The sequence below is a fragment of the Ambystoma mexicanum genome, chromosome 7p (genome assembly GCF_040938575.1).
Source record: "Ambystoma mexicanum isolate Mex_15411 chromosome 7p, UKY_AmexF1_1, whole genome shotgun sequence".
NCBI classification, from domain to species: domain Eukaryota; kingdom Metazoa; phylum Chordata; class Amphibia; order Caudata; family Ambystomatidae; genus Ambystoma; species Ambystoma mexicanum.
Genome location: NC_090939.1, coordinates 88,289,185 through 88,307,319, shown reverse-complemented (window position 1 = coordinate 88,307,319; position 18,135 = coordinate 88,289,185). Strand labels below are relative to the sequence as shown.

Here is an 18,135-nt window from a genome sequence, read left to right as displayed (position 1 = left end):
TACATTTCCCCCAAATGCAGTGTCACAAACTACATTTCACATCCTCTGCAAATGACATGGTGCTGTATGGACCAACTCTAATTGGACTACAAAGATGACTCAAAATGCTGTGGATAATCACTTGGTAATAAATACAAACAAAACCAAAATCATGACTTTTTATCCCAAGAAAATATCTTTTAGGAAAAACATTTTACATGGTACGTGTCGAATGAATCGTTAGACGCCGTGAAAGAGGTTAAATACATGGATTTGGAGATCTTCGCAGGAAAATTTAACAGCAAATTATTGATCAAACATTCAAAAAGAGTGGCAGCATTGGGCAACCACTTGTAAGACAAAATCGCAAAATGGGAGGATACCCTCTTATATCACTGTGTACATATACAAACAAAAATTCAGACCAGCTGACACTTACGGTCCAGAGCTTTTGACTACCAATATTGACTAAGATTTAACGAAAATGGAAGGGAAACTCTGGCATTCCGCCCTAATAATGTAATGCTTCCAGTAATTAGACTCAAAATGGGACTTGTGGCGTTGTGTGCAAGAGCAGCCTGATCTAGATAATGCATTTCTTAAAGGGTGATATCAATCCCCTTTTCAGACTAACTATCTCAGAAAGAAGCAACAAACAGTTTGATAAGTTTAGGGAAATAAGCAAGAGGTTCTTTGAAAACATTGAGTTTGTTTATAATCAGGAACTCAACTTAGAGCACAATTTAAAGAATCTAAGGGGAAACGCAAACAAATCGGATTGCCTCAATAACTGTTTGTTGGTGACAGCTTAGCCCCTTTGGGGAGAATATTGGAATTTTCCACCACAGTCGGACGTTACACAGGTTACACACAAATACATTGTACACTTCACGCAGAAAAAACAGACATATATTTCTAAAATTTCACCTGAATACTCCTTCTGAAGCCTAAAAGATTCTCCAAATGGGAAACATCTGTATTTGTACTATCTGGTATTAGCAGAGGACAGGATTGAAGTCTTCGGAAAATACATGTAAAACACAAATGCATTGATCTCGGATAAACTCTGTAACAGATACATGAATGGCCATCAAGTTAGCTTATCTTAAGCAGTAAAAAGATTTTGGCTACATGTCCAAGATACGATTAACTGTGGCCCTTTTTTGTCTATAATGTATATTGTAATGAAATTGGGTTATTTTAATGGTGTATGAATTGAGGTAGCAAACATTGCATACATTAAGACATGTTTAAGGAAAACTGCAATTTTATAACTTCAGATTTGGCATGTATTTTAAGTGTATAATGTGTCATATAGGTGATGGGTACAAGGTTAAATTAGTAAACAAATGACAATTAATTGGGAAATAAACTATTGGCATGTAAAAAGCTCATCATGGTCCTGTAGCTTTCAAAAAAAGGTTGAGGCAATATGTATGAGTGAAATATGTTAACAATAACATCTCCAGGTTCTGTTAAAAAAGTATGTTTAAAAAAGGTTTAAAAAAAAAGAAAATAATCTCCCAGGCTCAGAAACCCCACACATAAACAGTGCACCTTGATCATCAACAACACAATTACAACATCAATTCAACTGACTATCTAGAGGAAACATCTAGATAGATGCCTGCTACATATAGTGAACAAGACCTACAAGTGTACGACCTCACCATATCTTTAACACAGTCATCGTGTTTGGGAAGAGCACCGTATCAAACCATTAAAATGGTAGACAGGAAGAGATGATAGAAGTGAGTAGATATATGACAAAGAGGGATTTAAATGAATTCATCCATGAGCCATACATTCATACTTCACCTACATCGTGGTATGAGGAGGCATAACTGCATCACCATCGCTCAGGCTCAGACCACGAGAAAGGAATCAGTGTTTTCTAGGGAGCGCCTTGTGCTACAGATACATGTCTATTTCAATAGGAGGAACACCACCTTGATGTGTTTACTGCACACAGAGTTTACAACCCATCCGTCTACCAGCTCCAACAGTGTTAGGCTTTTCTTCTGCATCAGCATTGTCGAGTATGGTCTCAGCAAAGCAGTAGGAAAGATGGAGGAATGGAATGAGCATCCATGCGCACATGTTTTGATAATCAGCAGGGAGTTACTGGTTCTGTTTTGACAGTGAATAACAACAGAGCTACCCAAAGTATCTTAGTAGGAACAAAAAGCCTCACAAGCACTGACATCTTAAAATCCCGGGTGTCCCCTGACGCCATTCCCCAGGCAGCATCTTGGCACTACAGAAGGGTTTCTAGAATGAGAAAAAGGGTGAAAATGTGTGCATCCTTCCTGCACTAGCTCCTCTTTCTCAAAGAATAAACTGTCAAGAAGGAGGGTGTGGATGTAGCTGCTTTGCTAGGGCAGTCTGTCCTATTTGAGCTCAGTAAATAAATAACTATCCCGCCACCCTACCCACTTTAAGAGTGCAGAAGTAAGACATCGACACAGTGGTGGCATATTTATTGCTATAAACTTTTATTAAAGAAATAAGAGTTGGAGAAACTATCCCTAATAATAAGAGGGGTTTCCCTACCTCAAATAATAAACTAAGGGCTCTGTCTGATTTGCGATAGGCACTCTTCTTCACTCCGCGCCTCTTCTTTGTCTCAGTTTTCAAGGTACAATGTTCACATGGGTAGTCCATATTCTTCCTCGTCTCAGTGTAGGCAAGGGAGTTGGTATTTTCTACCCTACAAAAATACAGCAAAGAGGGAGGGGCTGCGTGACCCTGAATAGGATAAGAGGGAAAGGGAGTGGGGAAAGGGGTATTTATATACCGCGTTCTCCCTGTAATGTCGTCCCTCGTCCCATAAGGGATTTCCCCTCCCATGTGATCCTCCCACGGTGTACCACCCCCAGGGGGACTATTGTACTGGGGCCGCACCACCCTGGCCCCATGGGAAGGGTTACCTTCCTATGGGAGAAGTGACGACATCCAAGGATTCGTCACACCACCCACCATCTCATCCTCAAAAATGAATTCTCTGAAGCCCAGAACCAATCTAGAGTTCTTCAAGATCACCCAGTGTCTGGTGAGCCTAGTAATCAGGTAAGTGCTCTGCTTCACACGCCCTTCAACTGGAAAGATAGTGAAACTCCGTTCTGATACCCCAACTGCTGTGCATTGACTTCTTCTGCACTAGAGGCCGACTCTCTCTGTACCATGTTTTGGTTAACTCGGGATGAGTAACGAGATGGCTATATTGCCTCACTGGCATGGCTATCAAACATAATGTACGCTGAGCAGCAGAACCCCAGCTGATGGCAATAAAGGGAGCAGGCAATTACTGCTCCCTAAAACACCCTAGATACTCAGGTACATAGGTGGCTAGCAAGTTTTTTCTAGGGACAACAATCAGCGTGTGTTTCACCAAAGTTCCACCTCTTATTCCTGCTTTAAATGTGCACTCACTTGTGTATATCTAAAAGGGTTCAACCACTGGCAGCCAGTTCAGGTGTCTTCGAGTCCAAAGTCACCTTTGATTCGCAGCAGTTGCTTGTCAATGGACAACATTCAATTTTAAAAGAAACACTTACTGTGGTAGTAAGGTGGCCGGAAAGTGTTCTCTGCCACCCCCCATCGGGGAGGAAAGATGACGAAGTCTGCAATGGCAACCCCGGGGCGCGTTGTCTTGGCTGTCAGAACTGTGAAAATTGAGGGATCCTGCGAGAGGGCATAAGAGGCAGAACATGAAGAACAGGACACGTCCATGAGCTATTGAGCTCCTTCTGAAAATCACTTCACATGAAACTTTGTATTTAACTATAAGCCTCCAATTGGGAGTCTTTTTTATCAATCTCAGGAGAATCGAAAGTGGAACTTGGCAGAGCCAGCAATAAGACTTGCCGCTCTTAGCATCAATTATGTAGATGATGCTTTATTCAATTGATCATGATGTCAACTTCAAATCAGTATCACAACTCGCTGATGGAAACGCAAGTCATTATATGCTACATGTAGAATCCCAGACTTTTCGGACACAATTAGTGAAAGTATGTTTTCGGATTTTGTCTCCTTTTTAGGGGAATGAAAATATACACTATTCTCACAAACTTCACTCCTTGTATTCTGAGACACTCGTTAGTTCGCCCGTTCGTTCGTTCGTTCGTTCGTTCGTTCGTTCGTTCGTTCGTTCGTTCGTTCGTTCGTTCATTCGTTCGTCCATTCATTCATTCATGAATTCATTCATTCATGCGTTTAGGAAAGTTAGTGACAGGATAACCTCTCACCATAAGCTTCTGACGGTAGGTATTCCTCAAGCAATGTCAGCAAAGTGCTGATGCATGAGGAAAGCAACAGCCAATCAGCAGATATGGTCCTCAAGGCCAGCCCCTGTGGACGTTTGGCTCTTGTCAGCGATAGAAAAGCAGAGGCAGTCTAGTGGAGTGGAGGAAGTACAGAAGATAGGGAAAAAAGAAGGAAAAGGAAGGAAAAAAGCAGAGCACGCAGAGGCATAGAAGGAAGATCCAGGCTATGGGAATAGAGGACCTATCACCTACCCCATGGCCTGGATAGAAAAGTTCTAGCAGCTGAAAGCCAGCAACGGCATCCTGAGCCCAAAGAAGAATAAAACGAGAGACCTTGCTACCTGGTCCAGGATATAAAGATGAAGAGTGAGGAGAGGGTGACATGCCCAGCAACCAGCCCATCTGCGATATGAGAGGATGCCTGACCCAGGGGGTAAATGTGAAGACTGGGGAGAGGATTCCGTGCGCAGCCACCAGTTCGAGGGAGATATGAGCGGAGAGAACTTGGCGCCTGGCCCATAGTGTAAAGGGGAAGATCTAGGAGAGGTAGATATGCCCAGCATGTCACCCGGAAGAAATGAGTGGAGGCAAAATGGCATCTGGCCCAGTGTGAAAAGTTGAGAGAAGAAGGTGACGTGCCGAACAATTCACTCAGAAGATACAAAGATGTGAATGGCCCACCTCCTACCAGCTAGCAAAGCAATCCAGGATCAGATCCCACATACTGGCACATTTTCAATATACATAGACTAACAGAAAGTAAAACATAGGTTTTGCATAAGAATACATTAGAACCAATGTTTCACTCCTGCAGTCTCTTCAGGCCTCCTGCATTCTCCCAAATGTGAAGAAACCCTGTGCCCCATCTGGAGAGGTGAACTGCAAATGCAAGTGTGAATCTAGAGGCTGGTGGCAGGCATCATGCTCTGGTAAAAAGGCTCTCAAGCCCCATAGTGCCCCGGCAAGACACATAGTTTGCATTTAGAACTCAGGCAACTTTATAAGTAAAAGGAGGTGGTATCACGGACAGCTAACCCCACTCCTTACCCCATTTCCCATCCACTCTGCTATGCCAGGATGAAGGTCAGAAGGGAATATGTATTTCAGGTAAAAAGAGAGTGGAAGAGAGGTTTGATTGTGTTTAAAAATAGAATAGCAACAGGCAAGAGCCTTATTAAGAGTATGGAATAAAGGTTAAAGCAGGCACCACTTTCTTTGCTCATCATCTGCCGGTACAATCCCATGTCCAGAACGCCCCGATGGTTGCTTTAAATCCCACTCCAACTTCTCATGTACTGCACTCCTTTGTTACCTGTCACCATCATCCCTTGCAGCACCTTATCTTTGTATTCCGGCCATCACGATTATAGAAAGTTGTCTCTGTTTTGTAAAATTTTGTTTAGTTTAGGTTTTACAGAGCGCTTTGCCACCTGAAGGTCTCTTGGTGCCAAACCATTACGGACTAGCAGCAATGCAGGGAAACAGTGGAGAGAAGAGAAAATGTTGATTAGATGGCCTCTGTAGAGAGGTTTGTTTTTAGGGTTCTACTAAATGTGAGATGATACTGGTGGGAACAGACTTACCGGAGGAGATTATCCCCGCATGAGCTGTTCTGACTCGATGGCAGGCACCCCGGAGCTGGATTTTGAAAACTTTGGATTTTTTAGAAGAAAGTGAGCATCAGATCGTGGGCCATGCTGAGGACATTTAATATGTTTCTTAGATCAGTAGAGTGGAGCAATATCGACATTAATTGAAAAGTTTGGGGCTTCGTGACTGACAAGGCTTGTTGCCCCCAAAATAAATCGCCTTCTTTTCTTAATCACAAAGATACCCGGGATCCCCAAGCAGATGTTCCTAGAAATGAAAACTACATTCCCTAGGTGTATCTTGGGTGAGAAGCAAGCACCGCAGGATTGCTTTCCCAATCCTGTTCCTACCACCATTGCTGGGTGCAGTGAACTTCTCAGATATAGATTCTTACTACTGAGCTGCTGCCTCAACACCTGAGAAACTCCTCCTGAAAACAACGGGTCGACCTAGACAATATGATTCTACTCCCGGTGTGAGCCTGACAGTACCAAATGCAGCTCAGAGCCACCCAATTCTCAGAATGTTATGCAAGGTCTTGAGGGACTGCAGGCACTCTGCTTTTATTACATCTTGGCCCACTGTATTTAGCAATATAGGGGCCCCACCATTCGTTAAGGTTCTTCATGACATAATACGATTTCAGTCCTGCTTTAAGGCAGGTTTAGAGAGGGCAAGATAGTTATCGGAGGATGGAAAATTCATTAATTTCCTAGTGATGGAACTGATCACGGGACAATGGTCTGCTTTTCTCTACTTGCGGACTCAATCAGTTGGGTGGAGTTTTTGCGTGAAATACCGTCAGTGGAATTCACCACTTCCGCTGTTGGTATTTCCGAAAATCCCCCAATTCAGAGATTACAGCCGGGCTAGGTGAGATTTCTGAAGTATTTTCAAAGGTATTGCAGAAATACCATTTCAGTCAGCAGTAACTTAAAATATTTCAAACATTTTTTTCAGCCATTTCCACCTTCAATTTGAAGTTGGGTTATTTTAATGGTGTATGAATTGAGTTCAGCAAACATTGCATATATTAAGACATGTATAATGAAAACTGTGTAATTTTATAAATTCAGATTTGGCATGTATTTTAAGTGTATAATGTGTAATGTCCGTGATGTGTACAAGGTTAATTCTGTAACCAAATAACAATTAATTGGGGAAAAAAACTATTGGCATGTAAAAAGTTCATCATGGTAATCTAGTTTTCAAAAAAAGGTTGAGACAATACATATGAGTGAAATACGTCAACAATAACATCTCCATGTTCTGTTTAAAAAGTATGTTAAAAAAGTTTTTAAAAAAAAAAAAAGAAAATAATCTCACAAGCTCAGAAACCCCATCCACACATAAGGGAACAATTGAGTATTTACAGTAGTGGCAAAACAATAGAGGTGATGGCTTGAAGGTTTAGAATGAATCTTAACTGCTGGCATCGCTCTGGGCAACCTTTCAGACCACCGTTCTTCGCCTGACAAGCCATTACAGAAAGGGGAAAGAGCATATGCAAATCAGGCATGGTCCCACCCCAAAGTCATCCCAAGTGCTTATGTCACCCTGAGCGGGATGGGTATGCCCGGTCGTGGGTCCGGTCGTGGGTCGCAAGCCTGCTAGGCCTAGAGACCCAAGCTACCCCTCATTGATGATGCACAATGAGGCGGAAACATGCCTGGTGATGCGTGTGGCCTTGTGCAGAAGGCACAGGACCGTGAAGTTCTGGATTGTCCCTTTTGGGGTGGAACCAGGCCTGATTTGCATATGGTCTTTCCCCTTCTGTAATGGCTTGGCAGGCTGATGCTCTGGAGGGTTGCCCGGAGCTGTGCCCGTGGTTATGATTGATTGAAAACCTTCCAGGCACCAACCTTTGCTTGCGTATGCAAAATAATGGCTCATAACACTACTGTAGATTCTTTTATAGACAAAGGGACAATTAAGACCCTTTTATGCATTACATGGGTATGGTGGTGGGAGGTGGCATCAGGGATGTATGCCTCTTCACCCCTTCACCATAGCCCATTGTAAAACATTTTTCGCTGCATTGAAGTTAAGTGGCCGTGCTTTCCTTCTGTACAGTAAAATAAAGAATGAGAGCCAATTTGGAATTTTTACCTGCACCTTTTAGGTGGAGGTAAACAAGGGTGGATATAGGCTTGAAAAGAGTGTTCTCCAAAAATGGATGGAAAAGGAAGGTCTCACGCCCACTGGCAAAGGTTTGAATATAACTTCTACCAACATACTACGAAGAGTTTAATGTCTTCTATCTATATGGTCCTGATCATGGGCCAGACCGAGGGCTCAATTGGGGTTATGGCTAAAGCGGAACAAGACCTTGGGTTTATGTTTTCTGATAACATTTGGAACACACTTTGTGAGAAGACCTTTCGTTTCTCCATCTCTAAACAATAGTAACTATGCACTATTATGTTACTTCACAGAGGGTCACTCCCCCCAACCAGACCAGCCAAGAGGCATCCAGGCCACAGTGAGAACTGTGTGAGGGGCTGTTGTGCAAGAGTCCCTCCGTGGCATGTGCAGTGGTAGCATACAATGGTTTTCCTCTGAGGGTCTTTCTTGGGTCAAGGACAAGGATGGCAATGAAAGGACTCTAGACCCTGCGTTAAATTCTTTTTGGTGTTGTTTTTTTAGAGAAGGGTGAATGTTTGACCTCCCAGACAAGGTTCAGCAATTGTTGACTGCAGCCAGAGCTTGCCTATACTCAGTTTGGAAACGTTCCAAAGCTCCTACCGAGGATGAGTGGCTAAATAAAGTTACAATCTTTATTACATGGATGCCATCACTGCCTGGTGGAAGGGAAGTCTCCTACACTTGAAGGCCAAATGGTTACCATATTGCTCAATGTACGGGTCGATGTCCCAGTCTTCCCTATGAATTATCTGTGTTTCATTGGGAGTTGATGTGTGGAGGCTAATTTTGTTAGAGTTTTATGTATCCCTGCCTGGCCCTAACAGGGAGAGGCTTGGGAGAGGGGATGGAGGGTGACTTTGGGTTTGAGTTATGCTTTCCAGGCTACATTCCTCTGTGTACTGTGGAGTGTTTCTTGCAGTTACACGAATCAGAGTGATTTCTAATGCACCTGGGTGTCAGGTATGCAGTTAACTTGTTCTACTGTGAAAAGAAAGCCATTTTGGATTATAAAAAAGTGAACATCTAATAAAAACTCATTTTAAAAGAAGGTGATGGGTGTGGGCAGCATACCTACTTTCATGGTTTGTGTGCGTTATTTATAGGCCCCCTTTCAATCCAAAGGCTATGGTATTTATTCCTCAAAGGTATTTGGTGAACAAGACGTGAAGGTAATGAATTGATTACGTTTTAGTAATCTTTAATACCCCTAGTCCTTTTCTTCCTAGTCACAATACTTACAACCTGGCCCTGCTCTCCTTTTGGAGGGATGGACCCAGAATCTGCTTAGGAAAATAACAACTATGGTATTGTGGAACAGTGGCGGCATATAAACCTCTAGTAGGGGAGGAGGAAGGACATTAACATTTGGAAAATAATTAAGGAAGATGACCAGTGTTGTTACTGTATTGCTGATCATCAAGTCGTGACTCAAGTTGTCCTGGTTATCTGAGAGTTCAATATCGCCGAAGGGTGTGCCATGATACAGCGTGTTCTGCCGGTCCTCAGACTGTCCAGCGACAATCAAGGGCATGAAATCAGCCTGCGGCGAGGATGCACCTCCCCCAACCAACAGGATCACAGAGAATCAGGCCACATATTAGAAACATTTCCAGAACCTACCGCGTGGTCAAAGGCGACGCAGTTGATGACCATGAAGTTTTCCAAGTTGTACTTGTATGGTGTGTAGTTTCCATGCCAGGCCACCACATTGAATGGCGAGAAATCCTAGAAAGGTGACAACAGAAAAGGTTGATACAACTGGCACATAACATGCACCAAGTTACGTTTTCACAACTGTTGCAGGAAATTCTGATTACCCCAGCAGCCACTAGTCTTAAGCAATCTGAAGAGTTCTTTTTAATCTCAAATGTAACAATACTTTTTGTTTTCATTGAAACCTTTTTATCACTTGCTTGTCTTCTTCAAAGTTTGCAGGAGGTTGATTTGCAAGATGGTTTATGTAAAGACTGGAGGGGGGTTTATCTGTGGTTGGGGTACAGGCACATAGGTACCCCTCACAAGGCTCTCAAAGGGTAGCAATGGACGAGCGGCCAAGGCTGAGACTCACAGGGAGGTGAAGCAGGCTGGTTCTTGGGTACAATTAATGCCCTAGGCCCCACAAAGGAATTTCCACACACTATGTTATGTGCTAACACAGTTATTTTCGTAAAGAGATATTAGATTTAGGTGAATATATGCATATAAATAAGGCTCACTTTGTACTCAGGAAACTCTACTTTAACAATTAACACAATATATACAGTACTGTGTGGTACCAAAGTTATTCTTAGATTCAGCAATAATGCACCAACTGGTATATGTCACAAAATGCATTATAATTACTAAGCACTGTTTCAACCTCAAAGAACAACTGTAGTAATGTAGGCAATTACTTCAGAACACTGGCAGCATGCTTTTTGGAGTCAAAAGGCAACACTTTATGGCGATCCCCCCCACCTGGGCAACCTGCTATAAAAGGTAAGTACTACTTTGCTTTTATATTAATGCCTAGTCCTTATGTGTTCATTGTCTGTCCTTTCTTCTACAGGTCCCACCACCCACCAAGTACCAGGCAAGCAGCAAGGGAGCCTCGACCCTTGTGTTACCCCTGCAGTAGGTTGCCCCTTCTTCATCGTGTGGGGAACCAGGAATGAGACACAGACACAGAGGACTGAAAGTGGTTGCTACAAACTTTAATTTAAATGATAAACGCATTGGAAAAAAGCCTCACGATCCCTATTCTAGTAGGGGTTTCCGTACGTCAACCAAAACTAAGGTTCTGTCCTGTGTCAAGATGTCAAGCAAAAATGTCCTCTGTCCGAAATCCCATCCTAGCCCTCACATTCTAGAAACAAACTCTAAGCTAGTGAAGGATGTGTCTTTGGAAGTGAAGGATGTGCACACATGTTCCATTTCAACAAAAAGGTATACCTCCAACCAAAGTAGCTAGTGTTAACGGTTCCATGGAATGGCTACCTTCCCAGGTGTCTTCACAGCAAACAAAAGTTAAAAGAAACAACTTCTTAGAAGCCCAAAAGGATAACTTCCTCCCTTTGTCACAATTCACTCGAGGAGAAATTACTCCTTTCCCCAGGATTGTTATGAATTTCAGTATTACTTAAATCCCAAAGGCATGGATCTTCTTAGTGATTCTCCTTTAAAAAAAGAAAAGAACACAACTTGATTGCGAGTGCCAAACTTGCAAAACACCTGGCATACTTTCCTGCCAGGTTCTTTACTCGCTTTCAGTGCAGTTTAATCTTCCTAAGGACATGGGTATTCCTTAGGATTCTCCTTTTACAAAATGCAGTTCTCTTTACCCACTTGAATACACCTGGTATACTCTCCTGCCAGGTTCTTTACTCACATTTAATGCAGTTTACTTTTACACAGTTGAATGTGCCTGATATACTCTCCTGCTAGGACTTTTAAACAACACATTATGCACAAAAACCAAAGAAGTATGTATCTTCTCTTGATTTCTTCCACCTTCTTACAATCTTATCTCTTATTCTATTTACTTGACTTTATTTCCCAGTTTATCAAATACTGAGACTGTGAAAGCTACTGAGGAGGCACAAACAGGATATCTCATTCCCCACTCTCTATAACAAAAAATCGCCTTCACTGGTTTCTTATAACAGTTCCCTGGCATCTCAACCCTCGACTGTGGGCTTACCGGTATTGTGTTGCATTCTCCGCTTCACCCGCTCTCGTTGCTGCCTGTTTTTGTCTTCCGCGGTGCTCAGGCCGCTTTCCCCAAGTAGCGGTACGGTACTTCTGCAGCACCCCGGCTCTCCAAGCCGGTGCAAAAGCGGTTAGTCAGTTTCCCCTTCTGTCTGCGTCACTCTCGGGTGTCGTTTGCTTTGCGTCCCCTTGGCAGAGCTCTACAGCAGCAGCGCAGTGTTGCTTTGGCGCTCCGGCTCGTCACGCCGTGCAAAAGCTGTTTGTCAGCTTCCCCTTCTGTCTGCTTCGCTCTCGGGTTTCATTAGCTTTGTGCCCCGTTGGCAGCTCTCTCAATCAGCAGCGCAGTACTGCTTTGGCACTCCGGCTCTACACGCCAGTGCAAAGCCCCTGCATTGGCTCCTTGTCTCGTCTCGCCACCACGACTCCGGCGCCCTCTCGGACATGTCCCCAGTCTGGACACCGTCTTCTACCTGCATGCGCCTTCTTCCTTCGACTACATGCCATGCACTGATCTTCCAGTCGGCGTCTGGAGGAAAACACTTCTCCAAACATTCCCTCCTGCTGACGGGAGCTGCCTGCTTCTATCGGCCTCTCTCTCCTCTCCGTCAGCTGTCAGCATTTTAAATGTTCCGGCAATGCATGCTTCTTTCTAACAACTAGAGCGCAGCTTTGGCTTCTGTGCTCTAGTGAGCCTCATAACTCAATTCCTCTTCCTCGTCCCAGTATTTTCAAAGGCTTCATGCACATAGGTTTGAAAATCAGTTCTTGTCATTCTACTGATTAAAGAATTTTGAAGGATGCCATCAGCAAGTCTTGTGGACTGTTGAAGGGAATTGTTACAATAGGCCATTAAGGCATGAGGCATGGATGGGATGTTCCTGGATACCGCTTCTCATCCGATGATGTATGAGCCGCTCCCCCAGTGTCACCTTCCCCCATGCGATCCTCCCTCATACAGCCACCCCCAGGGTCAGGATCAGGTAGTGGCTGTCGCCCCCTGGACACATGAGGACAGGTCAACCCCCAAGAAAGTAGTGATGACATCAGATTCATCACGCGTGTCACAGTACCATGGGTGCCTTGGAAGGCGAAGTGGTGGAGTCTCTCAACTTTATTCGGCGAAGCCCCTCGAGGATCGTCGCCTTCTAGAAGAAGTTGTTGCTGTCGAGCAGGAAACAGAACCAAGCTGCGTTTGAAAGGCAGCTGTGGTGGTATGTTGCGGTGGTCTCCTTGGTCAGGTTCCTATGCCGGCTGTGGATGTCCTACAAAGATGCAACTCCTTGTGGACCTCAACAAGGCTTGGGAGGTGAGAAGATGAGTCATTTGGTTTCTTACGATGACCTTCAGTGGCGGTGGATGCAGACAGAAGTAGGGGTCGGTTTCGATGATTCACGGTTTGCCGCGGTTTGATTCTTCAGTGCTGCAGCTGCAGCACGGATGGCAGGATGGCTTCTGGCAAGTTGGATTCGAGAACTGGACTGCCATGCAAACCTTCACCAAATCTGGACCCTCAGGACTTGTTCCTTGATGCAGAGTGGCGGGAACCCTACCGGCAGGCACTTCTCTGCAGGCAGCGATTCCGGACTTCCTCAGCTGTGGAAAAGTGGACAGATGTCGAGGATGCAGTGCCACCTGAAGATTTCTTTTGTTGGTTGGAACTTGCCAAGCTCCGGGCATCAAACAGCACTAAGCCAGGTGTAAGGGTGTCGAATAAGGATGCTGACACAAAGGTGACATGGTTGTGGTTATAATCTTTTATTTTTAGGTATAAAAGATCCTCACTATCCATAACTTCTAATAGGGGTTTCCCTGCCTCAAAATTAATACTAACAGGATTTGTCAGAACGTACGACAAAGTAAATTCCACCGTCCTGTGTCAGAACCTAATTCTGTCCCTCACTCTACAACTAAAAAAGTAAACTAATAGAAAGTTCCATCTTGTAATGGTTGCTTTCTCCTGCTCCTTGGACGGGGTTCCACAAAATGTTCTCTCAAAAGAAAATACCAAGTGGAATGACTCCCTTCCCCTTGCTTGCAGGTTACACAATGTTCCCTCCAGGAGAATGGCTCCCTTCTTCCGGTGTGGCTCTGTACAAATTCCAACAACACCAGGGAAAATGAATCTCCTCCCCTGGTATGGTTCGGTACAATACACAACAAGGCCAGGGAGAATTACCCCCTTCCCCTGGCTTCTTCACATCAATTCTCAGATGAGAACCAAGATAATGTCTCCTTTCTCTTGGTATGTTTTGGCACAGTTCAACATAGGGCCAGGGGGAATGACTCCCTTCCTCTGGTGTCTCCAGCTCAACTCTTAGTCCATGACCAAGAGAATGGCTCCCTTCTCTTGTCTGCTGTGGCACAAGGCCAGGGGGAAATTGCACTTCCCCCTGGCCTTGTGCCACTGGCGTTTCTATCAAAACTGCTGATTTGGTACCAGGAGAACGACTCCCTTCTCCTGATATTGCAAGATACATTTCTTTCTCACTGCTTCCAGCTTGATATGCAGTTTGCCACTGGACTTGTTTTCAGCAATGTCCCAAATCCTGTGACTAGTGGACTTAATTACACCAATGCTTCTTTTTTACTAGTGTTGGAGGCCCAGGCCCTTCTTACATGACCACTGGTTTCCTCTTCTCCACTGTTACGGTGGACAGGGTCCCAGACCCTTCCCTGCTGACTAGTTGGTTTCTCTTCCCCACTGCGGTTGTGGACAGGGTCCCAGACCCTTCCCTAGTAGCCAGTGGGCTCCTCTTCCCCACTGTGGTTGTGGACAGGGTCCCAGACCCTTCCCTGGTAGCCAGCAGGCTTCTCTTCCCCCATTGGTATGAGGAAGAGGAGGAGTTTGGATGCACTCTCAACCTTTTTGGAGTCGGTCAGCGGTATGCCTAGTACAAAGTCAGGTAAGGACTGCTTGAGTGCCTCCTGCCTGCGGCTCCACGTACCCTCAGGGTCTTTCGTACCACCCTTTAGCAGCTTTTGGGTTTCAGTACGTCACCATGGCTTCCAGGGATGGCGATCTGTCTCCTCAGCTGGCTCGGCTTTCCCCGTCTGCTTCTGCGGTACCTCATGCTGCTGGGCCGTTCGCCTCTTACTGTCTTCAGTATCATGCACGGGTCTGTTCCTGCCGTACCCTGTGCAGACTCACGTGGCAACCGCTGGCGTCCTCAGTTCCTCTTCTGCCCGGGTCAGCAACCACCTTGTCTTATTGCCGGCATTGGGAGAAGTCTTTATTGTTTCCTGTGTGCTTCCTCATCTTTGTGTTTTCAAGGCTATTTTTTTCTTTTGCATCACAGTAGTATATGATTCTGTTTTCAACAGGAAGGTTGGGAATGGAAGGATGGGCTATATGATGTGGGGATTTTCTACTACTCACTGGGCTAACCCCAAGATGGTCGTCCTTGTCCACAAGGAGCAAGTTCCTCCCCATGAGGTCCTCCCACATTAAACCACGCCTAGGTGGACTATCGGGTAGCAGCCTTGCCTCCCTAGCCTCATGGGAAGGCGATGCTCCTTGGAGAGAAGCAACAACGCGTAGACAATTGTAGCACAGGGTAATCTTCTCCCGGGCGATACACCGCAGGCTGGCTTTCCAATGGACACAGACAGCCTCTGGACTCTGGACGACACTTCAGAACCCACGAAGATACCTCTACAGGACGGCAGGCACTCAGGTCTGGCTCCCATGACACTTCGGGTAAAGTACAATGTCGACTCATTGTTACGGCAAGAGATCGCCTGTCCAGGCCCTCTCTGATCAGTGCTTGAATCAGCACAGCAGCCTTTGGATATGATGAAGAGTTGCAGCAGTAGACTTTTTCCTCCAGCTGGATTCAGGATACAGGCTTCCAGAAAAACTCCAAGCTTCTGACACACAGATAAGTCAGGGCACTTAGATGGAATTGTGAATATTGGCATGCTCACACTTAGATAGAATTGTGAACATTAGCCTGCGTCACATCTAGATGGAATTGTGAATGTTGGCATGTCCACACTTAGATAGAATTGTAAATAAATACTAGCATGTCCACACTTAGATAGAATTGTAAATATTAGCATGTCCACACTTAGATAGAATTGTGAAAATTAGCCTGCGTCGCATCTAGATGGAATTGGATTCTGGACATACCGGGATAGGGGTCTGGACATTGGCCTGCGCCGCATCTAGATGGGATTGTGAGGGTTGGCAAGTGCCACACTTAGACAAAACTGTGAATGTTAGCATGCTAAAGGTCAGGTAACCCACTAACCAATATAACCTCAAACTCTGCATACTCATCTCACTCAAAAACTCACACAACCATCTCTCGCACTACAAGCCGCATGCACTTCACAACACTGCAACAACACACAAGCCGGAACAACAGCACACACGGACTAACACCGATCCAATACCCGCACCAAAGCTCAGCACCCGGTGTATACCGAGTTGAAGCTGCCAACTGAACACCATTCCTCCCACTATCCTACTCCCTCTTCACCTTACTAACCCATCCGACCTTATCGTTTACAGATCCGCCAGAGCGCCTGGGGACCAATTCCGTTGGTGACGGTGCACGGTACAAATACCTTTAACATTTAACATATACACAAATTCCCCTATTCAAGCAAGCTGAGGTAGGTGAGGTAATCTCGTGGGTAAGTAACAACGAAGCCAGACATGTAGTTAATGTATGTTTACTTGGTAAGTTACACGGTTCATACACAATGCGTAGATCTTATAATGGTGAACACTGGACATCCCACCCGGCAATCCTTAGCTCCGTCAACCGTCTCCCTTAGAATCTTCACCCCCACACACGTCACACAGCCACCAGCTCGCGCGCTCGCACATACACGCGCTGGAGCTTAATCACAACACCAGAGCTTAATCACAACAGTAGGCTCAGTCAGCTAATCACACGCCAGTGCATTCATGCAGCACCCAAGCAGACTCACAGGCATGCAGTCCATTCTCCTAAACCCAGACACCCAGAAATGTGGATGTGTATTGGAGACAACTCCGAGCTTTTCAGAGGACACACTGTATTCACTCAGTTTCAGACAGGGCAGGCTCAGGCAGAACCACAGGCATTGTGACAGTCAGCCAAAACCAGACACCCACAACACATAATGTGAGTTGACTCCTCTTTCTATTCAGCAGTCTCTGGGGAGGCCTCATACCAATTAAGCAGAGGGCAGCTCCAAAGCCATATTTGGTCCTTCCAACAACATCCAATCAGGGGGCAGAGTTAGCACTTCTCAGGACTTTGAGAAACAAGAGGGGATGGCAGAAAGCCATGAGGCGTACAGTTGCCATCTTGCCTTTGTTCGGGAATCCATTGATTCATATGGTACGGCCTGGGTGTCCCAGAAATTGAGGAGACCTAGAGCCACTGCAAAATCAGCATGTAGCCGACACCAGCCCATACCTTGCTCTGTGGGGCAACACACAGGTGCCCCAAAACACAAACTAGGGGTGCCATCGGGATATCCCATGGGTCCTGCTCACCAAAGAAAAAGATGAAGAGCTGCACTGCCAGGGGTCCAAACAGGATTCCAATGCAGAAAATATACAGGAAACGCACACCAGGGAAGTCGTAGGATAAGGACAGGGAGGACATGTTTTACTAGAGCATTCCCAGCATCACATTTTACTTTGTGTTGAGGCCTACTGTTGCAGAGACAACTGAAGACCTATTTTCAAGTGCATTTGGGAAATTATCAAGAATAGGACTCACTTTGCTAAAATGTCCCAATCATGAGACATGTCTTTACGTTCCATTGGTCTCTGCAGCAGTTATCCCACCCCACTCTGACCCCAACCTTCCAGTACCACTCATTTAACGGAACAGAGTTGCTAAGAGGCTCTGAAAGATGTGTTGCATATTGACATCGACTGCCTTTTCACTTCTGGCTAAAGGAAGTTTTATCTGTCTCTAAGCGCTCTTGGAAGGCAATTTTATATATATGTACAGGAGGCAATAAATAAATGCAAATTGCACAGAGGGGATTTGGTATGTGTGCATTTAAGTGCAAACAGGCTCCCTTCATTCAAGTTTTGTCATCTGCACTACACATTGTAAATAGGCACCATTAAAAGCAGGCCGGATTGCCTTTTATGCAATGTTTTTGCACTTTGCAGTACAAATCGAGTAAATGCAACCTGTCATTTACGCATGGCAGGCAGCGTTTATTTTCCAATTAAATCATCTTACAGGTGTAAAAAGAGAGCAGATCCTACAGAAATCCATTGGCTTTATGCCAGCATGAAACTACCCATGCCGGCCGGACACCAAGTGGCTTTTAGATGCAGAGGGAATAAAATAAGGCAAAAAAGAACTCTGGTTCTGTTCCCTCCATTTGCCTCCATACATTACAAACATGACCTGGAGTGTAAAGGAAGGGTGTTAAGACAGGCATAACAACTTTACACTTTCCTTTAACACCTTCTTATGCTATGAGGCTTGGGCAATGAGTCCCTCCT

General features: G+C 45.0%; 1 protein-coding gene across 1 annotated transcript in view; it reads right to left on the bottom strand.

Annotated features, from left to right (window-relative positions):
- Positions 1-18,135, bottom strand: part of HGD (homogentisate 1,2-dioxygenase) — a 280,992-nt gene that overhangs the window by 50,728 nt on the left and 212,129 nt on the right. The window contains exons 11-12 of the mRNA XM_069635841.1: positions 9,603-9,707; positions 3,537-3,663 (exon numbers count right to left, since the gene is read on the bottom strand). Of these exons, the coding sequence (XP_069491942.1) occupies positions 3,537-3,663; positions 9,603-9,707 (232 nt within the window). The remainder of the gene's footprint in view (positions 1-3,536; positions 3,664-9,602; positions 9,708-18,135) is intronic.